Source organism: Oncorhynchus keta, chromosome 35 (assembly GCF_023373465.1).
Source record: "Oncorhynchus keta strain PuntledgeMale-10-30-2019 chromosome 35, Oket_V2, whole genome shotgun sequence".
Taxonomy (NCBI): domain Eukaryota; kingdom Metazoa; phylum Chordata; class Actinopteri; order Salmoniformes; family Salmonidae; genus Oncorhynchus; species Oncorhynchus keta.
Window position 1 is genome coordinate 77722462 of NC_068455.1, and position 25720 is coordinate 77748181.

The 25720-nt window shown below is 40.9% G+C and overlaps 1 protein-coding gene and 1 long non-coding RNA gene across 13 annotated transcripts in view; one reads left to right on the forward strand and one right to left on the reverse strand.

Annotated features, from left to right (window-relative positions):
* LOC118382002 (gastrula zinc finger protein XlCGF57.1-like) overlaps positions 1–20454 on the forward strand; it is a 47215-nt gene extending 26761 nt beyond the window's left edge. For 5 of the 12 annotated variants that reach the window (XM_052497891.1, XM_052497895.1, XM_052497893.1 and 2 more), the window contains 2 exons: positions 15453–15911; positions 18106–20454. In XM_052497891.1, coding sequence (XP_052353851.1) covers positions 15453–15911; positions 18106–19790 — 2144 coding nt within the window. In that variant the 3' untranslated portion in view covers positions 19791–20454. Of the gene's footprint in view, positions 1–9935; positions 10379–15452; positions 15912–18105 lie in introns of those variants that run through there. The other 7 variants (XM_052497900.1, XM_052497897.1, XM_052497896.1 and 4 more) reach the window with 4 other exon arrangements.
* LOC127916295 (uncharacterized) lies at positions 17089–18005 on the reverse strand. Its single transcript, XR_008094286.1, has 3 exons — positions 17578–18005; positions 17326–17451; positions 17089–17199 (listed from the first exon to the last, which is right to left on the reverse strand). It is a non-coding gene; the product is annotated as an uncharacterized LOC127916295 (long non-coding RNA).
* Positions 20455–25720: the final 5266 nt, after the last annotated feature.

A 25720-nucleotide genomic window follows, 5' to 3' on the forward strand; every position in this document is an offset into this window, starting at 1 on the left:
TGTTGGCATCCCACTGTTGGCATCCCACTGTTGGCATCCTACTGTTGGCATCCCACTGTTGGCATCCCACTGTTGGCATCCCACTGTTGGCATCCCACTGTTGGCATCCCACTGTTGGCATCCCACTGTTGGCATCCTACTGTTGGCATCCCACTGTTGGCATCCTACTGTTGGCATCCTACTGTTGGCATCCCACTGTTGGCATCCCACTGTTGGCATCCCACTGTTGGCATCCCACTGTTGGCATCCCACTGTTGGCATCCTACTGTTGGCATCCCACTTTTGGCATCCCACTGTTGGCATCCCACTGTTGGCATCCCACTGTTGGCATCCCACTGTTGGCATCCTACTGTTGGCATCCCACTGTTGGCATCCCACTGTTGGCATCCCACTGTTGGCATCCCACTGTTGGCATCCCACTGTTGGCATCCCACTGTTGGCATCCCACTGTTGGCATCCTACTGTTGGCATCCCACTGTTGGCATCCCACTGTTGGCATCCTACTGTTGGCATCCCACTGTTGGCATCCCACTGTTGGCATCTTACTGTTGGCATCCCACTGTTGGCATCCCACTGTTGGCATCCCACTGTTGGCATCCTACTGTTGGCATCTTACTGTTGGCATCTTACTGTTGGCATCCCACTGTTGGCATCCCACTGTTGGCATCCCACTGTTGGCATCCCACTGTTGGCATCCCACTGTTGGCATCCCACTGTTGGCATCCCACTGTTGGCATCCCACTGTTGGCATCCCACTGTTGGCATCCCACTGTTGGCATCCCACTGTTGGCATCCCACTGTTGGCATCCCACTGTTGGCATCTTACTGTTGGCATCCCACTACTGGCATCTTACTGTTGTCATCCCACTACTGGCATCTTACTGTTGGCATCCCACTACTGGCATCTTACTGTTGGCATCCCACTACTGGCATCTTACTGTTGTCATCCCACTACTGGCATCTTACTGTTGGCATCCCACTACTGGCATCTTACTGTTGGCATCCCACTACTGGCATCCCACTACTGGCATCCCACTACTGGCATCCCACTGTTGGCATCCCACTGTTGGCATCCTACTACTGGCATCCTACTACTGGCATCCTACTACTGGCTTGCCTCTGAAGCTAAGTAGGGTATGTCCTGGTTGGTTCCTGGATGGGAGACCAGGTGCTGCAGGAAGTGATGATGGAGGGCCAGTAGGAGGCACCCTTTCCTCTGGTCTAAAAAAATATCCCAATCCCCCAGGGCAGTGATTGGGGACATTGCCCTGTATAGGGTGCTGTCTTTCGGATGGGACGTTGAACAGGTGTCCTGACTATCTGTGGTCACTAAAGATCCCATGGGACTTATCGTAAGAGTATGGGTGTTAACCCTGGTGTCCTGGCTAAATTCCCAATCTGGCCCTCAAACCATCACTGTCACCTAATAATCCCCAGTTTACAATTGGCTCATTCATCCCCCTCCTCTGTAACTATTCCCCAGGTCGTTGCTGTAAATGAGGATGTGTTCTCAGTCAACTTACCTGGTAAAATAACAGATAAATAAAGAATGTCTCAAAACAAAGTTATTGTCTGTCAGTTTGTTTGGACACTCTGCTTTGGAGAAAAGCATGGCTGGAAAGAGGGGAATTTATTGTGAACCTGCCTTCCATATTTAGACACAGAGAGGAATTTATTGTGAACTTGCCTTCCATATTTAGCCACAGAGAGGAATGTATTATGAACCTGCCTTCCATATTTAGCCACAGAGAGGAATTTATTGTGAACCTGCCTTCCATATTTAGCCACAGAGAGGAATTTATTGTGAACCTGCCTTCCATATTTAGCCACAGAGAGGAATTTATTGTGAACCTGCCTTCCATATTTAGACACAGAGAGGAATTTATTGTGAACCTGCCTTCCATATTTAGCCACAGACAGGAATTTATTGTGAACCTGCCTTCCATATTTAGCCACAGAGAGGAATTTATTGTGAACCTGCCTTCCATATTTAGCCACAGAGAGGATTTTATTGTGAACCTGCCTTCCATATTTAGCCACAGAGAGGAATTTATTGTGAACCTGCCTTCCATATTTAGCCACAGAGAGGAATTTATTGTGAACCTGCCTTCCATATTTAGCCACAGGGAGGAATCGGTGTCTAACACATCAGGGAAACGACAACGAAATGATTAAATCCTAGATCCCCCCTATTACTTGCTGTAATTGTTTCCCCTCATGTAGTTATCTATTCCATTATTACTGGTCTGGACCTTGTAGTAAAACCCCTGATTATATAAATATATTGATATTTTTTAAATATGCTTTCAAGAAATCGCCTTGCGTTTATCTGAGAGTAATTCCTATCAACTCTAACCTTATGCTGCTCATTCATGATATTGATTTAATCTCATATAGAGTCTATTCCTGATTTAATAATTGATTCTCCCAGATCCTCCTATTCTTATGATAACCACTGTTTTGTCTACATGTAGTCATCGTTCTACTTTACTACTGGCTGCCTTGCACAGTAAACTTCGTCAACATCTATTCTAGAACCAAGGAGTTTTCTTCAATTCCTTGAGAAGAACACGGGATGGTTGATTGACTCTGGATTGTCAGTGGTGATGTCTTGTATGTTCTTCTTCTCGAAGAAATAAATTGCTGATAATATATAGTTGTTTCTGTATGGATCGCTTATTGGGAAGGTTTCTAACTACAAATATTTGGTTCTATGGTTCAATGAGCGATATAAATGAAAAGATAATGTCATAAAATGTTGAAACATGGTGTAAGAAGGTGGGGAATCTTATGCGTTCGGTCTCTGGTTATGAATTGGGTGCTGACTGTCACGCCTTGGTCTTAGTATTTTGTGTTTTCTTTAATTATTTGTTCAGGCCAGGGTGTGACATGGGTTTATGTTGTTGTATTTCGTATTGGGGTTTTTGTATTATTGGGATTGCGGGCGAGTAGGGTATTATTATTATTATTATCTTTATGTTTGAAGCCTGAAATGTGGCAAAAGGTTGCAAAGTTCAAGGGGGCCGAATACTTTCGCAAGGCACTGTGTAAGTATGTGCCATACTAGTAGAGGCAGATGAGATGCCTTTGGATATATGGCGTAAAAAATGGTCATTAACTTATTGAGTTGAAAGGCTGAGAGGTTGAGCATCCCACTGCTATTGTTATAGATGCCTGTTGTGGATATACTAGTAGACAAGGCAGTCGTTTTTTGGTTGGACAGTGTCGTGGAAATATTGAATCAAATATTTCTCAGAACGTGTAAATTCAATGAGACTTTATTACAAAAGTAACAGAAGCCGAACAATTCCATGGAAGATTGGTCTCTCCAGGCTCAGTACTTAGCGTTTATGTCCACTCTTGCATGACGTACATAGCCACTCCTTTCTATGTAAATGATTAACACCCCTTGGCCTTGCGCCACCATTATCTTTCTGTCTCAATTCTGTCTTGTTTAACATCCACATCTGACTTATCTTACACAAGTTTAGATTATATTGGTGGCGTCTGTCCCCTCGCCTCCCTCTCCTCGCCCCGACCCGTGCTCGAACCAGGGACCCTCTGCACACAGACAACAGTCACCCTTTACTGCTTTTCACAGATGGGTCCAAGGACCCAGATTGTGGGCGGAAAGGAGCAGGTGTTTACTGTTCCTGAATTTGATGGGCAGATATGTAGAAAACTAACAGGTGAACTGAGACCATGAGATAAAGAGGTCGTGATATTGACATAACTTTTGTTCTGTCGTGATCATGAGATAAAGAGGTCGTGATATTGACATAACTTTTGTTCTGTCGTGATCATGAGATAAAGAGGTTGTGATATTGACATAACTTTTGTTCTGTCGTGATCATGAGATAAAGAGGTTGTGATATTGACATAACTTTTGTTCTGTCGTGATCATGAGATAAAGAGGTCGTGATATTGACATAACTTTTGTTCTGTCGTGATCATGAGATAGAGGTTGTGATATTGACATAACTTTTGTTCTGTCGTGATCATGAGATAAAGAGGTTGTGATATTGACATAACTTTTGTTCTGTCGTGATCATGAGATAAAGAGGTTGTGATATTGACATAACTTTTGTTCTGTCGTGATCATGAGATAAAGAGGTCGTGATATTGACATAACTTTTGTTCTGTCGTGATCATGAGATAGAGGTTGTGATATTGACATAACTTTTGTTCTGTCGTGATCATGACATAAAGAGGTCGTGATATTATTCCTATATATTATTCCTAAATCCTCCCTGGACTTCCGTAGCAATGGGCTTTTTTCGGACCTAAAACTTGTCGCTTGCCCTCTCGCCTTTGCGACAACGACTCCCGTTGTTAGGGGGCGGAGGGACATTAGCATGACATCATTACGTACAGTTCTCTGCTGTAATGCAATTGATTGGTGTTGATGACGTTAATATGTATTGGGGTTGATATCCATACAAGCATCATACTCACAGGTATCGTACTCCCATGTTTACCTCAACGTAGCCTCCATTCCAGGGTTGGAAACTGCCTGGTGCTCTGGAATGTCCCATTATCTAAACTGTTACACAAGGAGATTGTCCCATTATCTAAACTGTTACACAAGGAGATTGTCCCATTATCTAAACTGTTACACGAGGAGATTGTCCCATTATCTAAACTGTTACACGAGGAGATTGTCCCATTATCTTAACTGTTACACGAGGAGATTGTCCCATTATCTTAACTGTTACACGAGGAGATTGTCCCATTATCTTAACTGTTACACGAGGAGATTGTCCCATTATCTAAACTGTTACACGAGGAGATTGTCCCATTATCTAAACTGTTACACGAGGAGATTGTCCCATTATCTAAACTGTTACACGAGGAGATTGTCCCATTATCTAAACTGTTACACGAGGAGATTGTCCCATTATCTTAACTGTTACACGAGGAGATTGTCCCATTATCTTAACTGTTACACGAGGAGATTGTCCCATTATCTTAACTGTTACACGAGGAGATTGTCCCATTATCTTAACTGTTACACGAGGAGATTGTCCCATTATCTAAACTGTTACACGAGGAGATTGTCCCATTATCTAAACTGTTACACGAGGAGATTGTCCCATTATCTAAACTGTTACACGAGGAGATTGTCCCATTATCTAAACTGTTACACGAGGAGATTGTCCCATTATCTAAACTGTTACACGAGGAGATTGTCCCATTATCTAAACTGTTACACGAGGAGATTGTCCCATTATCTAAACTGTTACACGAGGAGATTGTCCCATTATCTAAACTGTTACACGAGGAGATTGTCCCATTATCTAAACTGTTACACGAGGAGATTGTCCCATTATCTAAACTGTTACACGAGGAGATTGTCCCATTATCTAAACTGTTACACGAGGAGATTGTCCCATTATCTAAACTGTTACACGAGGAGATTGTCCCATTATCTAAACTGTTACACGAGGAGATTGTCCCATTATCTAAACTGTTACACGAGGAGATTGTCCCATTATCTAAACTGTTACACGAGGAGATTGTCCCATTATCTAAACTGTTACACGAGGAGATTGTCCCATTATCTAAACTGTTACACGAGGAGATTGTCCCATTATCTAAACTGTTACACGAGGAGATTGTCCCATTATCTAAACTGTTACACGAGGAGATTGTCCCATTATCTAAACTGTTACACGAGGAGATTGTCCCATTATCTAAACTGTTACACGAGGAGATTGTCCCATTATCTAAACTGTTACACGAGGAGATTGTCCCATTATCTAAACTGTTACACGAGGAGATTGTCCCATTATCTAAACTGTTACACGAGGAGATTGTCCCATTATCTAAACTGTTACACGAGGAGATTGTCCCATTATCTAAACTGTTACACGAGGAGATTGTCCCATTATCTAAACTGTTACACGAGGAGATTGTCCCATTATCTAAACTGTTACACGAGGAGATTGTCCCATTATCTAAACTGTTACACGAGGAGATTGTCCCATTATCTAAACTGTTACACGAGGAGATTGTCCCATTATCTAAACTGTTACACGAGGAGATTGTCCCATTATCTAAACTGTTACACGAGGAGATTGTCCCATTATCTAAACTGTTACACGGGAGATTGTCCCATTATCTAAACTGTTACACGAGGAGATTGTCCCATTATCTAAACTGTTACACGAGGAGATTGTCCCATTATCTAAACTGTTACACGAGGAGATTGTCCCATTATCTAAACTGTTACACGAGGAGATTGTCCCATTATCTAAACTGTTACACGAGGAGATTGTCCCATTATCTAAACTGTTACACGATTATCTAAACTGGAGAGATTGTCCCATTATCTAAACTGTTACACGAGGAGATTGTCCCATTATCTAAACTGTTACACGAGGAGATTGTCCCATTATCTAAACTGTTACACGAGGAGATTGTCCCATTATCTAAACTGTTACACGAGGAGATTGTCCCATTATCTAAACTGTTACACGAGGAGATTGTCCCATTATCTAAACTGTTACACGAGGAGATTGTCCCATTATCTAAACTGTTACACGAGGAGATTGTCCCATTATCTAAACTGTTACACGAGGAGATTGTCCCATTATCTAAACTGTTACACGAGGAGATTGTCCCATTATCTAAACTGTTACACGAGGAGATTGTCCCATTATCTAAACTGTTACACGAGGAGATTGTCCCATTATCTAAACTGTTACACGAGGAGATTGTCCCATTATCTAAACTGTTACACGAGGAGATTGTCCCATTATCTAAACTGTTACACTGTTAGGAGATTGTCCCATTATCTAAACTGTTACACGAGGAGATTGTCCCATTATCTAAACTGTTACACGAGGAGATTGTCCCATTATCTAAACTGTTACACGAGGAGATTGTCCCATTATCTAAACTGTTACACGAGGAGATTGTCCCATTATCTAAACTGTTACACGAGGAGATTGTCCCATTATCTAAACTGTTACACGAGGAGATTGTCCCATTATCTAAACTGTTACACGAGGAGATTGTCCCATTATCTAAACTGTTACACGAGGAGATTGTCCCATTATCTAAACTGTTACACGAGGAGATTGTCCCATTATCTAAACTGTTACACGAGGAGATTGTCCCATTATCTAAACTGTTACACGAGGAGATTGTCCCATTATCTAAACTGTTACACGAGGAGATTGTCCCATTATCTAAACTGTTACACGAGGAGATTGTCCCATTATCTAAACTGTTACACGAGGAGATTGTCCCATTATCTAAACTGTTACACGAGGAGATTGTCCCATTATCTAAACTGTTACACGAGGAGATTGTCCCATTATCTAAACTGTTACACGAGGAGATTGTCCCATTATCTAAACTGTTACACGAGGAGATTGTCCCATTATCTAAACTGTTACACGAGGAGATTGTCCCATTATCTAAACTGTTACACGAGGAGATTGTCCCATTATCTAAACTGTTACACGAGGAGATTGTCCCATTATCTAAACTGTTACACGAGGAGATTGTCCCATTATCTAAACTGTTACACGAGGAGATTGTCCCATTATCTAAACTGTTACACGAGGAGATTGTCCCATTATCTAAACTGTTACACGAGGAGATTGTCCCATTATCTAAACTGTTACACGAGGAGATTGTCCCATTATCTAAACTGTTACACGAGGAGATTGTCCCATTATCTAAACTGTTACACGTTACAGGAGATTGTCCCATTATCTAAACTGTTACACGAGGAGATTGTCCCATTATCTAAACTGTTACACGAGGAGATTGTCCCATTATCTAAACTGTTACACGAGGAGATTGTCCCATTATCTAAACTGTTACACGAGGAGATTGTCCCATTATCTAAACTGTTACACGAGGAGATTGTCCCATTATCTAAACTGTTACACGAGGAGATTGTCCCATTATCTAAACTGTTACACGAGGAGATTGTCCCATTATCTAAACTGTTACACGAGGAGATTGTCCCATTATCTAAACTGTTACACGAGGAGATTGTCCCATTATCTAAACTGTTACACGAGGAGATTGAACGACAGCACCCGTGTAGGTGTTTTACACCGAGTGAAAGTTGACTGTATTGGTTTTGTAACCGGCTGCCTCCCCTGTGTGACCCAGATGTTGTTAAAAAATAGCTGAATTCTGCCCTATTCCACAAGTCTGTGTCTATTCCACAAGTTACCACCACCTTAATCTATGATATTAAAATGCCAGTTTACTCTGTTCCATCCAATCCACTGAGCAACCCAACTAAACAATTTATGAACTTGATATTCACTATAAAAAGCATCTAGACATTACCTCACATGACTTTTAGTCTAACATTTAGTTTTCAACAGCAGAGATTTGTATAAACCTTGCTGCAGCTGTCCCATGGTAATGAACGTGTCAGGAGGGACAGACAGTGGTTTCTCAGCCAGTAGACATCATTTTTATGACATAATTTTTATGGATATACAAAGAAATGTACATTTAAAAAAAGGTCAAACAAAACGAAGTGTAGCTTCTTTGCAGCCTTTCCAGCTTCAGTTTGAAGTGATTGTGTTAGCTGTGTTGTTGGCTAGCTCCTCTGAACAACAGTGCCCAGCTTCAGTTTGAAGTGATTGTGTTAGCTGTGTTGTTGGCTAGCTCCTCTGAACAACAGTGTCCAGCTTCAGTTTGAAGTGATTGTGTTAGCTGTGTTGTTGGCTAGCTCCTCTGAACAACAGTGTCCAGCTTCAGTTTGAAGTGATTGTATTAGCTGTGTTGTTGGCTAGCTCCTCTGAACAACAGTGTCCAGCTTCAGTTTGAAGTGATTGTGTTAGCTGTGTTGTTGGCTAGCTCCTCTGAACAACAGTGTCCAGCTTCAGTTTGAAGTGATTGTGTTAGCTGTGTTGTTGGCTAGCTCCTCTGAACAACAGTGCCCAGCTTCAGTTTGAAGTGATTGTGTTAGCTGTGTTGTTGGCTAGCTCCTCTGAACAACAGTGTCCAGCTTCAGTTTGAAGTGATTGTGTTAGCTGTGTTGTTGGCTAGCTCCTCTGAACAACAGTGTCCAGCTTCAGTTTGAAGTGATTGTGTTAGCTGTGTTGTTGGCTAGCTCCTCTGAACAACAGTGTCCAGCTTCAGTTTGAAGTGATTGTGTTAGCTGTGTTGTTGGCTAGCTCCTCTGAACAACAGTGTCCAGCTTCAGTTTGAAGTGATTGTGTTAGCTGTGTTGTTGGCTAGCTCCTCTGAACAACAGTGTCCAGCTTCAGTTTGAAGTGATTGTGTTAGCTGTGTTGTTGGCTAGCTCCTCTGAACAACAGTGTCCAGCTTCAGTTTGACCATTCATTCCATACCAGCCATTACAGTCCTCCTATAGCTCCAACCACCAGCCTCCACTGACTCGGGGGATACTACAAAATAGATTTGAATAACAACAGATTTGCAGGTTGATTGAGAAGGCTAAACTTTGATATGTGTTTTTGGTTGGGTCAAACTGACCATTTTTTTATTTTATCCTTTATTTTACTAGGTAAGTCAGTTAAGAACAAGTTCTTATTTTCAATGACGGCCTAGGAACAGTGGGTTAACTGCCTGTTCAGGGGCAGAACGACAGTTTTGTACCTTGTCAGGTCGGGGATTTTAGTTTGCAACCTTCCGGTTACTAGTCCAACACTCTAACCACTAGGCTACCCCGCCCAATGCCCATTTCAAGATTGAATATATGCTTGAATATATTTTTGTAGGTTAAGAATATTTAGGCTAGTTTGCTAGCTAACTCCGGGACATGCTTTGTGGAATACACCTCTGGTCAGTAGGCTGGCTGCCTTGCACAATAATAAACCCCCATCCATCTGGCGGCGCTGTTGTATGTTTCCGGGTTCCAGAAGAACCAAGGAGTTTTCGAAAATTCCTCGACTAGAACACGGAAGTAGGATTGGAGGTGAACAAAGATCTGTATGTAATGATGAGATGCTCACGTCACTCAATCCTGACAATAGAAATCGTTGTCCCAAAAATAGGAATGCAGGCGACAAGATTAGGTCCGAAATAAATCCATTGAAACGTATCGGGATTATTTTGGACAGATTTTAGCGAGTGTAACCTCTCGCTTCGCCTCATCCTCTCTGAGGTTACTTTGTTTTGATTTTGAACGTTATTGTTGTGGAGTAAAGAAAGACCTAGTTAGCTACTGACTGAACTAAATAGACTACCCAACCCCCATTCGTCTGAAATATGTCTAAACTACAGTTTTCTCGTGTGTTTTTAAATGAGCGTTTAACTACGGCTGCTGTGGAGATTTTCGGTGCAGTTGAGAAAACGGTAGTGGAGTACCAGGAGGAGAATGATCGGCTACGGAGACTGCTGGGGATCAAACCGGAGATACAACTATGTAGAATAGGTTCGTATGTAGATCTACTGATAGTTAGATATAGTTCTACTCAATTAGCAAACTGCTTAGGTAAATAGAGATCACAGTTTCAACCAAATGTTTTTAATGAGATGTTCAACATAACTACTGTATATATTGGTCTACTGGCCTAAAGCAATCAAGCTTTTATCTGCGAATGTGTAATTTACTAGATTAAATAAACTATGAAAGCCATTAACAATTATTACGTAGGCCTATGATTATATAGTTGTCTGCATATTTGATTACTTATCTAAAGCCTTCAAATCTCATTGTATTTGTCACATGCTTCGTAAACAGGCATAAACTAACTAATAAGCTTACTTATGGCCCTCCAACAATGCAGAGAGAAAAAATAATAAAGATAACACATGGTTCTCCCCAAAGAATGTGAGAGGCGCTGCGCCATCTTGTGGACTGAATGCTCCACTATGTAAAACGTGTTATGATATTTTTTTTATATATATTTTTTATTTCACCTTTATTTATCCAGGTAGGCTAGTTGAGAACACCTTTATTTAACCAGGTAGGCTAGTTGAGAACACCTTTATTTAACCAGGTAGGCTAGTTGAGAACACCTTTATTTAACCAGGTAGGCTAGTTGAGAACACCTTTATTTAACCAGGTAGGCTAGTTGAGAACACCTTTATTTATCCAGGTAGGCTAGTTGAGAACACCTTTATTTAACCAGGTAGGCCAGTTGAGAACACCTTTATTTAACCAGGTAGGCTAGTTGAGAACACCTTTTTAACCAGGTAGGCTAGGTTTAACCAGGTAGGCTAGTTGAGAACACCTTTATTTAACCAGGTAGGCTAGTTGAGAACACCTTTATTTAACCAGGTAGGCCAGTTGAGAACACCTTTATTTAACCAGGTAGGCTAGTTGAGAACACCTTTATTTAACCAGGTAGGCTAGTTGAGAACACCTTTATTTAACCAGGTAGGCTAGTTGAGAACACCTTTATTTAACCAGGTAGGCTAGTTGAGAACACCTTTATTTATCCAGGTAGGATAGTTGAGAACACCTTTATTTAACCTGGTAGGCCAGTTGAGAACACATTTATTTAACCAGGTAGGCCAGTTGAGAACACCTTTATTTAACCAGGTAGGCTAGTTGAGAACACCTTTATTTAACCAGGTAGGCCAGTTGAGAACACCTTTATTTAACCAGGTAGGCCAGTTGAGAACACCTTTATTTAACCAGGTAGGCCAATTGAGAACACCTTTATTTAACCAGGTAGGCTAGTTGAGAACAAGTTCTCATTTGCAACTGCGACCTGGCCAAGATAAAGCATAGCAGTGTGAGCAGACAACACAGAGTTACACATGGAGTAAACAATTAACAAGTCAATAACAAAGTAGGGAAAAAGGGAGTCTATATACATATAGACGGAGCTGCTCTTCCTTCCGGGGAAGGACTGCCCGTTCCATGATCTCGCCATCACGGTTGACAACTCCATTGTGTCCTCCTCCCAGAGCGCTAAGAACCTTGGCGTGATCCTGGACAACACCCTGTCGTTCTCAACTAACATCAAGGCGGTGGCCAGTTCCTGTAGGTTCATGCTCTACAACATCCGCAGAGTACGACCCTGCCTCACACAGGAAGCGGCGCAGGTCCTAATCCAGGCACTTGTCATCTCCCGTCTGGATTACTGCAACTCGCTGTTGGCTGGGCTTCCTGCCTGTGCCATTAAACCCCTACAACTCATCCAGAACGCCGCAGCCCGTCTGGTGTTCAACCTTCCCAAGTTCTCTCACGTCACCCCGCTCCTCCGCTCTCTCCACTGGCTTCCAGTTGAAGCTCGCATCCGCTACAAGACCATGGTGCTTGCCTACGGAGCTGTGAGGGGAACGGCACCTCAGTACCTCCAGGCTCTGATCAGGCCCTACACCCAAACAAGGGCACTGCGTTCATCCACCTCTGGCCTGCTCGCCTCCCTACCACTGAGGAAGTACAGTTCCCGCTCAGCCCAGTCAAAACTGTTCGCTGCTCTGGCCCCCCAATGGTGGAACAAGCTCCCTCACGACGCCAGGACAGCGGAGTCAATCACCACCTTCCGGAGACACCTGAAACCCCACCTCTTTAAGGAATACCTAGGATAGGATAAAGTAATCCTTCTCACCCCCCTTAAAAGATTTAGATGCACTATTGTAAAGTGGCTGTTCCACTGGATGTCATAAGGTGAATGCACCAATTTGTAAGTCGCTCTGGATAAGAGCGTCTGCTAAATGACTTAAATGTAAATGTGTGCAAAAGGCATGAGGAGGTAGGCGAATAATTACAATTTTGCAGATTAACACTGGAGTGATAAATGATCAGATGGTCATGTACAGGTAGAGATATTGGTGTGCAAAAGAGCAGAAAAGTAAATAAATAAAAACAGTATGGGGATGAGGTAGGTAAAAATGGGTGGGCTATTTGCCGATAGACTATGTACAGCTGCAGCGATCGGTCAGCTGCTCAGATAGCAGATTGGTGAGGGAGATAAAAGTCTCCAACTTCAGCGATTTTTGCAATTCGTTAGGACATGTTAGGACATGTTTTGCTTCAGATTGCAGGACATGGCAGTTGCAGGTGTAAGAAAACACAAACATCTCTGAGCCCAGAGTGGGGCTCTGCCCTCCTCCTCAGTAGCACTACCTTGTTAAAACATCCTGGGGAAACACTGACAATGAGTAACGATACTGTTGTATACACGGGGTACCAGTATAGCTGGACACGGGGTACCAGTATAAATCCTGGGGAGAACCCTGACAATGAGTAACGATACTGTTGTATACAAGGGGTACCAGTATAAATCCTGGGGAGAACCCTGACAATGAGTAACGATACTGTTGTATACAAGGGGTACCAGTATAAATCCTGGGGAGAACCCTGACAATGAGTAACGATACTGTTGTATACAAGGGGTACAAGTATAAATCCTGGGGAGAACCCTGACAATGAGTAACGATACTGTTGTATACAAGGGGTACCAGTATAAATCCTGGGGAGAACCCTGACAATGAGTAACGCTACAGCTATACTGGGGTACAAGTATAGCTGGACACGGGGTACCAGTATGGCTGTATACACAGGGTACCAGAATAGCTATATACACAGGGTACCAGTATAGCTCTATACACAGGGTACCAGTATGGCTGTATACACAGGGTACCAGTATGACTATATATATATATATACAGGGTACCGGTATGACAATATATACAGGGTACCAGTATGACTATATATACACAGGGTACCAGTATGAATATATATATACACAGGGTACCAGTATGACTATATATATATACACACAGGGTACCAGTATGACTATATATATACATGGTACCAGTATGACTATATATATATATACAGGGTACCAGTATGACTATATATATATATATATATATATATACAGTGTACCAGTATGACTATATATATATACACAGGGTACCAGTATGACTATATATATATACACAGGGTACCAGTATGACTATATATATATATATATATATATATATATCTGTATATATATATAATATATATATACAGGGTACCGGTATGACTATATATACAGGGTACCAGTATGACTATATATACAGGGTACCAGTATGAATATATATATACACAGGGTACCAGTATGACTATATATACACAGGGTACCAGTATGACTATATATATACACAGGGTACCAGTATGACTATATATATACACAGGGTACCAGTATGACTATATATATACACAGGGTACCAGTATGACTATATATATACACAGGGTACCAGTATGACTATATATATACACAGGGTACCAGTATGACTATATATATACAGGGTACCAGTATGACTATATATATACACAGGGTACCAGTATGACTATATATATACAGGGTACCAGTATGACTATATATATACAGGGTACCAGTATGAATATATATATACAGGGTACCAGTATGACTATATATATACAGCGTACCAGTATGACTATATATATACAGTGTACCATTATGACTATATATATACACAGGGTGCCAGTATGACTATATATATATATATATACACAGGGTACCAGTATGACTATATATATATACACACAGGGTACCAGTATGACTATATATATATACACACAGGGTACCAGTATGACTATATATATACACAGGGTACCAGTATGACTATATATATACACAGGGTACCAGTATGACTATATATAAACACAGGGTACCAGTATGACTATATATATACACAGGGTACCAGTATGACTATATATATACACAGGGTACCAGTATGACTATATATATACACAGGGTACCAGTATGACTATATATATACACAGGGTACCAGTATGACTATATATATACACAGGGTACCAGTATGACTATATATATACACAGGGTACCAGTATGACTATATATATACACAGGGTACCAGTATGACTATATATATATATACAGGGTACCAGTATGACTATATATATATATATATACACAGTGTACCAGTATGACTATATATATACACAGGGTACCAGTATGACTATATATATACACAGGGTACCAGTATGACTATATATATATACACAGGGTACCAGTATGACTATATATATACACAGGGTACCAGTATGACTATATATATACACAGGGTACCAGTATGACTATATATATACACAGGGTACCAGTATGACTATATATATATATACAGGGTACCAGTATGACTATATATATATATACACAGGGTACCAGTATTATATATATATACACAGGGTACCAGTATGACTATATATACACAGGGTACCAGTACCGAGTCGATGTGGCTTGTGACTCTGAGCTGAATGTTCATAATATGGACCACCTTGATCTATGAGAGGGACATTTGAGTTTTTTCCTAATATCTGTGTTAAGTTTTGTTTTGTCGTCTACATGTGTGTTTCCATTCAACATTGCAGTGAATGTATTGGAACATCATAAACAGATCATTTAAAGAAAATATAAAAATGTTTTTTTGTCGGCGTCAACAAAAGCCTTTAGAAATGGCATTGTGCATTCAGGCATGTCTGTATAGGTGACATCTGACCCTCCTCTCCTTCCCTCCAGACTCCCTGCAGCTCTCTGTCTCTGAAGAGGAGGTTCCCCCTGAGCAGCAGGACTGTGAGCAGGAGTGGAGCCCCAGTCTGGGACAGAAGGACCCAGAGACCAAACGGATTAAAGAGGAACAGGAATCAGGAACAGGAATCAGGACCAGTCAGGAGGAAGAGCAGCTTCAAGGGCTCTTTGATACCAAAGACTCCATATTCACTCCTTCCTGTGTGAAAAGTGAATGTGATCTGGAGAACCCATGTCAAGAAGCCGTACTCGCTGAACACCCAACTCTCAGTCCACTGAAAACGTCTAAACTACAGTTGTTGAGTGTGTTGTTAAATGAATGTTTAACGGCATCGGCTGCTGTGGAGATTTTTCGTGCGGTTGAGGAAACAGTAGCAGAGTACCAGGAGGAGAATGATCGGCTACGGAGACTGCTGCGGAGGACACCAGAGATACAACTATGTAGAATAGGTACGTATGTAGATCTAATACCTAGCTAGCTACGGTTCTACTTAGTTAATAAACTGTTTCCGGGCACTCTGTTCACAACGTTGACATCAGCAAACCGCTCTCGCAACAACACCACACACGTGGTCTGCGATTGTGAGGCCAGTTGGACATACTGTCAAATTCTCTAAAATGATGTTGGATGTGGCTTATGGCAGAGAAATAAACATTAAATTCTCTGGCAACAGCTCTGGTGGACATTCCTGCAGTCAGCATGCCATTTGCACGCTCCCTCAACTTGAGACATCTGTGGCATTGGGTTCGTGTGACAAAACTGCACATTTTATAGTGGCCTTTTATTGTCCCCAACACAAGGTGCACCTGTGTAATGATTGTGCTATTTAATCAGCATCTTGATATAGCACACCTGTCGGATGGATGGATTATCTTGGCAAAGGAGAAATGCTCACTAACAGGAATGTAAACAAATTTGTGAAAACATTTTGAGAGAAATAAGCTTTTTGTGCGTAATGGACCATTTCTGGGATCTTTTGTTTCAGCTCATGAAACATGGGACCAACACTTTACATGTTGCGTTTATATTTTTGTTCAGTGTAGGAACAATTTATCCTTGATTGCCATACAGATTTGGAAACTTTGAACACTAAACTTAACTATCATCCAAAATGACTTTACAAAAACAAACAGCTTTGTCATTATGGGATGTTATGTGTAGATTGTTGTTGAAAATGTAATCAATTTTAGAATACGCCTGTAACGTAACAATATGTGGAAAAAGTGAAGGGGTCTGAATACTCATCCTTCCTGGTCTCTATGCTGCTACCAGTATATCTCTCTGGAAAAGTGGGGGTTTAGAAAGTTACCATATAAGGAGAAGTGGGGGTTTTGAAAGTTACCATATAAGGAGAAGTGGGGGTTTTGAAAGTTACCATATAAGGAGAAGTGGGGGTTTAGAAAGTTACCATATAAGGAGAAGTGGGGGTTTAGAAAGTTACCATATAAGGAGAGGTGGGGGTTTTGAAAGTTACCATATAAGGAGAAGTGGGGGTTTAGAAAGGAGCAATATAAGGAGAAGTGGGGGTTTAGACATGCTGTAGTGGATGCTAAGCTTAACCTGAGGTTCTTATGCCAATCATGGTTTTTCGATCCTCTAAAACATTTTTCAGATGTGCAAGGATTGTTAAGGGTTAGACGGTGTCGGTGGAACTTTTGTTCTCATTAGCAACAGTGTGTTCAATAGTAGACATGTTAACCCACCACCTATATGGCTTGTGTGAAGGAAAGCAAATACCTAGCGAGCTGTCTGCACTCAGGCTGTATAGATCATAGAAATCCATGCTAAGGAAGCAAATACCTAGCTAGCTGTCTGCATTCAGGCTGTATAGATCATAGAGATCCATGCTAAGGAAGCAAATACCTAGCGAGCTGTCTGCACTCAGGCTGTATAGATCATAGAGATCCATGCTAAGGAAGCAAATACCTAGCTAGCTGTCTGCACTCAGGCTGTATAGATCATAGAGATCCATGCTAAGGAAGCAAATACCTAGCTAGCTGTCTCCACTCAGGCTGTATAGATCATAGAGATCTATGCTAAGGAAGCAAATACCTAGCGAGCTGTCTGCACTCAGGCTATATAGATCATAGAGATCCATGCTAAGGAAGCAAATACCTAGCTAGCTGTCTGCACTCAGGCTGTATAGATCATAGAGATCCATGCTAAGGAAGCAAATACCTAGCTAGCTGTCTGCACTCAGGCTGTATAGATCATAGAGATCCATGCTAAGGAAGCAAATACCTAGCTAGCTGTCTGCACTCAGGCTGTATAGATCATAGAGATCCATGCTAAGGAAGCAAATACCTAGCTAGCTGTCTGCACTCAGGCTGTATAGATCATAGAGATCCATGCTAAGGAAGCAAATACCTAGCGAGCTATCTGCACTCAGGCTGTATAGATCATAGAGATCCATGCTAAGGAAGCAAATACCTAGCTAGCTGTCTGCACTCAGGCTGTATAGATCATAGAGATCCATGCTAAGGAAGCAAATACCTAGCTAGCTGTCTGCACTCAGGCTGTATAGATCATAGAGATCCATGCTAAGGAAGAAGATTGAAATTGAATGTCATAGAGATCTATAATTCATGAGTGATTCCAAATTCTGTTATAAATAACCTCTGCTCCTCCTCTCCTTCCCTCCAGACTCCCTGCAGCTCTCTGTCTCTGAAGAGGAGGTTCCCCCTGAGCAGCAGCAATGTGAGCAGGAGTGGAGCCCCAGTCTGGGACAGAAGGACCCAGAGACCAAACAGATTAAAGAGGAACAGGAGGAAGTCAGGACCAGTCAGGAGGAAGAGCAGCTTCAAGGGCTCGTTGATACCAAAGACTCCATATTCACTCCTTCCTGTGTGAAAAGTGAATGTGATCAGGAGGACCCACTTTGGTCCTTGACTCTTCCCCAAACCCAGACTGTGGAGAACAGAGAGAGTGACTCTAAACCAGTGGATCTCACACATTTTGTCACTGTGACCCACATTAAGGGTCTCAACATTCCCTGTGACCCTCCAGATAATCAAAACATTGCCTGCAGCCACAGTACAGCCGTAAGCAATGACCCAGTAGGACTTGACAGCAGCCCACCATTGGATCCCAGCCCATTGGAGAAACACTGTTCCAAACTCAGCACCACATCTAGAAAAACTAGCCACTGCCGTGACTGTGGTGAAATGTTTGCTCTGAAAGCTGATCTGCAGAGGCATGTGACTCTCACCAAGAAGAGACTCAGTGAATGCAGCTTCGGCAATAAACACTACAACTCCACCTGTAAACTGAAGGCCCATGTCAGGCTCTGTCATGGTGGTAAACCCTGCACCTGCCCTGTTTGTGGAAAGACCTTCAAATACAAAGGAGATCTATCCAGGCACATGAGGATTCACAAAGGAGAGAAACCCTTTATCTGTGGTGACTGTGGGAAAAGATTCAGTCAGAAGGGGAACCTAACTGAACATGTACTGATTCACACAGGAGAGAAACCTTTTAGCTGTGGTGACTGTGGCAAAAGCTTCAGTCAGAGGGGACACCTTACTGTTCATAAACTGACTCACACAGGTGAGAAACCTTTTAGCTGTGGTGACTGTGGGAAAAGTTTTAGTCAGAAGGGGAACCTAAGCATTCATAAACTGACACACACAGGAGAGAAACCTTTTACCTGTGGAGACTGCGGGAAAAACTTTGGGCTCAAGCGACACCTAACCATGCATAAACTGACTCACACAGGAGAGAAACCGTTTAGCTGTGGAGACTGTGGAAAAAGCTTTAATCGCAAGGAGGTCTTAACCATGCATATACGGACTCACACAGGAGAGAAACCATTTATCTGTGGTGACTGTGGGAAAAGCTACAGGCATAAAGGGTCCCTTAAGATACATATATTTTCTCACACAGGAGAAAAACTCTTTACCTGCGGTGACTGTGGGAAAAGCTTCAATAAGAGGGGGAACCTAAACATGCATTTACGGACTCACACAGGAGAGAAACCATTTAGCTGTGGAGACTGTGGGAAAAGCTTCAATCAGAGAGGGAACTTAACCACGCATATACGGACTCACAGCAGAGATAATTCCTTTCGCTGTGGTGACTGTGGGGAAAACTTCGATGAGAAGGGGCACCTAACTGAACATATACGGACTCACACAGGAGAGAAACCATACAGATGTGGTGACTGTGGGAAAAGCTTCATTCAGAAGGCGGACCTAAGGAGGCATATCCTGACTCACACAGGAGAGAAACCACATGGCTGCTCCGTCTGTGGTAAAGGATTCACTCATAAATCTCATCTGCTGAGGCATGTGGATAAAATCCACAAAGGAAGAAAACAGGACAGAAACTGAAAGAGTAAAGAACATTCGGACAAAGAGATTATCTGTCAGGTTAGTGAATAAAAAGGCAGGATGTGGACAAATCTCTTAGGAAGCAACAGTGATGTGGCCCTCATCAAATATGCAGACGACATGGCTCTGGTTGCTTGCCTGGAGGTCAAGTCCATCTCCAGATACTCCCAGTCCATTGACTGCCTCTTGATGTGGTTTGACAGTAGCTTTCTTGACCTCAACGTCACCAAGAATAAAAAAACTGTGCCTTGGAGGAAAAAAAGCTGGGAAATGGAAGCCCTTCTCTCGAGCTTGTCACTATGGAACGATGTGGAGCACACATTTTAAATACTTTGGGACAATTTTAGACCACAAACTGACCTCATCTACAAAAAGGCAAGGCCGTTTCTTTCCCTACTTAGTAGTATGACATTTTAATGCAAGCAAACTCACGCAAACTCACACGGATCGTGGTCCACAAATACCAGATTGAGTGTTCTTAATTACAGTTCTGGTACCTCTCAGTGATGTTTAATTTTTTTGTTTAATTTTGACATGTAAATGTTTAATGTGTTTGTGTATGTTTTATGTCTGTTTTCATACTTTTATTATAACTCAGAGTGCCAGCGACACATTTGCATTCAGTTTCAACTTAATGGAAAATAAAGTTTGTCTCGTCTGATTATTTTAAAGCTCTTAACTCTGGATCATTCATGCTTTGGGTTACAGAAATATATATGTGCGATCGATTGACTTTTGCAGTAAGTAATTCCACACAAAGTCCAAAGGAAATTCGACTTCCACTTTTATGCAAACTCATCCGAAAAGATATATATATATATATTATATGAGGTTGGACACCACCCTTGGAGCAGTTGTTGTGGGGTGGTTAAGTGCCTTGCTCAAGGGCACAACAGCATCTATGTTTTTAAAATATATATATATATATTTCCTCTGAAAGCTGACCTGCAGAGACATGTGACTCTCCCCAAGAAGAGACTCAGTGGATGCAGCTTCTGCAAGAAACGCTACAACTCCACCTGTAAACTGAATGTCTATGTCCGTATCTGTCACAGTGGGAAACCCTGTATCTGAAAAGTGGGAAACCCTGAAAAGCTTCAGTCGCTAGGGGAAGCATAAACTGAATCACATAGGAGATAAGCAACATGGTTGCTCAGTCTGTGGTAAAATATTCAATTGTAAGGCTCATCTGTTAAAGAATGTAAATTAAGTCCAGAAAGAAAGAAATCAGGACAAATCCATATTTTGTCAGAAGATGGGTGTCGCCTGTTTGAATTAGTCTTTGATTAGAAACCAGAAGTGTTTCGGCCCTCCAGGACGGACACAAGCGGTTCTATTAATCTGGCCCGGGTGCCCGTGTAGGTGTTTTACACCGAGTGAAAGTTGACTGTATTGGTTTTGTAACCGGGCTTGCCTCCCCTGTGTGACCCAGGTGCCCCGATCAAAGCCCACGGGCGAAGCTCAAAGCAAAGTGATCTAGAAGCACATGGAATAATGAGAACAGTAGAATAACAATAGAACAGTAGAATAACAATAGAATAACAATAGAACAGTAGAATAACAATAGAACAGTAGAATAACAATAGAATAACAGTAGAACAGTAGAATAACAATAGAACAGTAGAATAACAATAGAACAGTAGAATAACAATAGAATAGTAGCAATAGTAATTCTCTCTTTCTTTCTCTCTCTCGGAGGACCTGAGCCCTAGGACCGTGCCCCAGGACTACCTGACATGATGGCTCCTTGCTTTCCCCAGTCCACCTGACTGTGCTGCTGCTACAGTTTCAACTGTTCTGCCTTATTATTATTATTCGACCATGCTGGTCATTTATGAACATTTGAACATCTTGGTCATGTTCTGTTATAATCTCTACCCGGCACAGCCAGAAGAGGACTGGCCACCCCACATAGCCCGGTTCCTCTCTAGGTTTCTTCCTAGGTTTTGGCCTTTCTAGGGAGTTTTTCCTAGCCACCGTGCTTTTACACCTGCATTGTTTGCTGTTTGGGGTTTTAGGCTGGGTTTCTGTACAGCACTTTGAGATATCAGCTGATGTACGAAGGGCTATATAAATACATTTGATTTGATTTGATTTGATAACAGTAGAACAGTAGAACAACAGTAGAAGAACAATAGAACAGTAGAATAACAATAGAACAGTATAATAACAATAGAACAGTATAATAACAATAGAATAACAGTAGAACAGTAGAATAACAGTAGAATAACAATAGAACAGTAGAATAACAATAGAACAGTAGAATAACAATAGAACAGTAGAATAACAATAGAACAGTAGAATAACAATAGAACAGTAGAATAACAATAGAATAACAGTAGAACAGTAGAATAACAATAGAACAGTAGAATAACAATAGAACAGTAGAATAACAATAGAACAACAGTAGAATAACAGTAGAACAGTAGAATAACAGTAGAACAGTAGAATAACAGTAGAACAGTAGAATAACAATAGAATAACAGTAGAATAACAGTAGAACAGTATAATAACAATAGAACAGTAGAATAACAATAGAACAGTATAATAACAATAGAACAGTATAATAACAATAGAATAACAGTATAATAACAGTAGAACAGTAGAATAACAGTAGAACAGTAGAATAACAATAGAACAACAGTAGAACAGTAGAATAACAATAGAACAACAGTAGAACAGTAGAATAACAGTAGAACAGTAGAATAACAATAGAACAACAGTAGAACAGTAGAATAACAATAGAACAACAGTAGAACAGTAGAACAACAGTAGAATAACAATAGAACAGTAGAATAACAGTAGAACAACAGTAGAATAACAGTAGAACAGTAGAATAACAGTAGAATAACAGTAGAACAGTAGAATAACAATAGAACAACAGTAGAACAGTAGAACAACAGTAGAATAACAATAGAACAGTAGAATAACAATAGAACAGTAGAATAACAGTAGAACAGTAGAATAACAATAGAACAGTAGAATAACAATAGAACAGTAGAATAACAGTAGAACAGTAGAACAGTAGAATAACAGTAGAATAACAGTAGAACAGTAGAATAACAATAGAACAACAGTAGAACAGTAGAACAACAGTAGAATAACAATAGAACAGTAGAATAACAGTAGAACAGTAGAATAACAGTAGAACAACAGTAGAACAGTAGAATAACAATAGAACAACAGTAGAACAGTAGAATAACAGTAGAATAACAGTAGAACAGTAGAATAACAGTAGAATAACAGTAGAATAACAGTAGAACAGTAGAATAACAGTAGAATAACAGTAGAACAGTAGAATAACAGTAGAACAACAGTAGAACAGTAGAACAACAGTAGAATAACAATAGAACAGTAGAATAACAGTAGAACAGTAGAATAACAGTAGAACAGTAGAATAACAGTAGAATAACAGTAGAACAGTAGAATAACAATAGAACAACAGTAGAACAGTAGAACAACAGTAGAATAACAATAGAACAGTAGAACAGTAGAATAACAGTAGAATAACAATAGAACAGTAGAATAACAGTAGAATAACAATAGAACAGTATAATAACAAGGCCGTGATGCAGCCGATCAGGATGTTCTCAATTATGCCGAAGTTGGAGTGGCTGTTGCTCCTTCTTGACCATGTGGTGGTGGTGTGGTTCCATGTCAGGTTCTCAGTGATGTGAACGTCAAGAACCTTGAAACGAAGGCAAGGTGTAGACAACAGTCTTAGGAAAGCAAAGCAACTCTGGATCATTCATGCTGTTGGGTCGAGATAATTAAATGTGTGATGGATTTATTTTTTTGTAAAACGTTCTATTTAAATAAAGTTTGATTTGATTTGAATGTCAAGGTAATGGTCAAAAAAGTAGCCCGCTGTTTTATGAGAATCTCACAGATCTGCTGTTCAAAGTCTGTTGATTTTTTTCATGCTGTTAGAAATGGGAATATCTGGTCGTTTGATTCAGAATGTCTCTCAGGGTATTGAGATAATGTTTTGACCGATGTTATTGACTCAGAATGTCTCTCAGGGTATTGAGATAATGTTTGACTGATGTTATTGATTCAGAATGTCTCTTAGGGTATTGAGATAATGTTTTGACCGATGTTATTGACTCAGAATGTCTCTCAGGGTATTGAGATAATGTTTGACTGATGTTATTGATTCAGAATGTCTCTTAGGGTATTGAGATAATGTTTTGACTGATGTTATTGATTCAGAATGTCTCTCAGGGTATTGAGATAATGTTTTGACTGATGTTATTGATTCAGAATGTCTCTCAGGGTATTGAGATAATGTTTTGACCGATGTTATTGATTCAGAATGTCTCTTAGGGTATTGAGATAATGTTTTGACCGATGTTATTGACTCAGAATGTCTCTCAGGGTATTGAGATAATGTTTTGACCGATGTTATTGACTCAGAATGTCTCTCAGGGTATTGAGATAATGTTTGACTGATGTTATTGATTCAGAATGTCTCTTAGGGTATTGAGATAATGTTTTGACTGATGTTATTGATTCAGAATGTCTCTCAGGGTATTGAGATAATGTTTTGACTGATGTTATTGATTCATTAAAAATGGTAGTGATACTTTCCAGAAAATGTATTTCTCATCAATTTGACCAAATGCTGCTCATTGATGATATTGATTTAGTCTCGTAAATGGAGAAATGATATACAGTCGACTCCTGATGATGAATTGATTATCCCACATCATCCTATATTGATGATAAACACTGTTTGTCTACATATAGTTATCGTTTCCCTTTACTACTTTACTACTGAGGGCAGTAGTTGATTCCATTCCAGCCCGTCCTCCTAAAGCTCCTCCCACCAACCCCCAGTGACTGAGGGGTATCATTAAGCAATAAGGCACAAGGAGGTGTAGTATATGGCCAATATACCATGGCTAAGGGATGTTCTTAGGGACGACTCATCGCGTGTGATATTGGCCATATACCACAAACCCCTGAGGTATCTTATTGCTATCAGAAACTGGTTACCAATATAATTACGGGAGTAAAAATAAATGTTTTGTCATACCGGTGGTATACGGTCAGATATACCACGGCTGTTAGCCAATCATCATTCAGGGCTCGAACCACCCAGTTTGTAATACAAAGTGGGTTCAATAACTTTGATAAACAACCAAAAATAATGACTGATAATCAGGTGGATTGAGACAGATAAAGTTTGATATGGGTTTTTGGTTTAGTCAAATTGACCAAGCCCATTTCAAGCGTATATATATTTTGTAGGCTAGTTTGCTAGCTAACTCCGGGACATGCTTTGTGGAATACACCTCTGGTCAGTAGGCTGGCTGCCTTGCACAATAATAAACCCTCATCCATCTGGCGACGCTGTTGTATGTTTCCGGGTTCCAGAAGAACCAAGGAGTTTTCGAAAATTCCTCGACTAGAACACGGAAGTAGGATTGGAGGTGAACAAAGATCTGTATGTAATGATGAGATGCTCATGTCACTCAATCCTGATAATAAAAATCATTGTCCCAAAAGTAGGAATGTAGGCGACAAGATTAGGTCCGAAAAAAATCCATTGAAACGTATCGGGATTATTTTGGACAGATTTTAGCGAGTGTAACCTCTCGCTTCGCCTCATCCTCTCTGAGGTTACGTTGTTTTGATTTTGAACGTTATTGTTGTGGAGTAAAGAAAGACCTAGTTAGCTACTGACTGAACTAAATAGGCTACCCAACCCCCATTCGTCTGAAATATGTCTAAACTACAGTTGTTCCGTGTGTTTTTAAATGAGCGTTTAACCTCGGCTGTTGTAGAGATTTTCGGTGCAGTTGAGAAAACGGTAGTGGAGTACCAGGAGGAGAATGATCGGCTACGGAGACTGCTGGGGATCACACCGGAGATACAACTATGTAGAATAGGTTCGTATGTAGATCTACTGATAGTTAGATATAGTT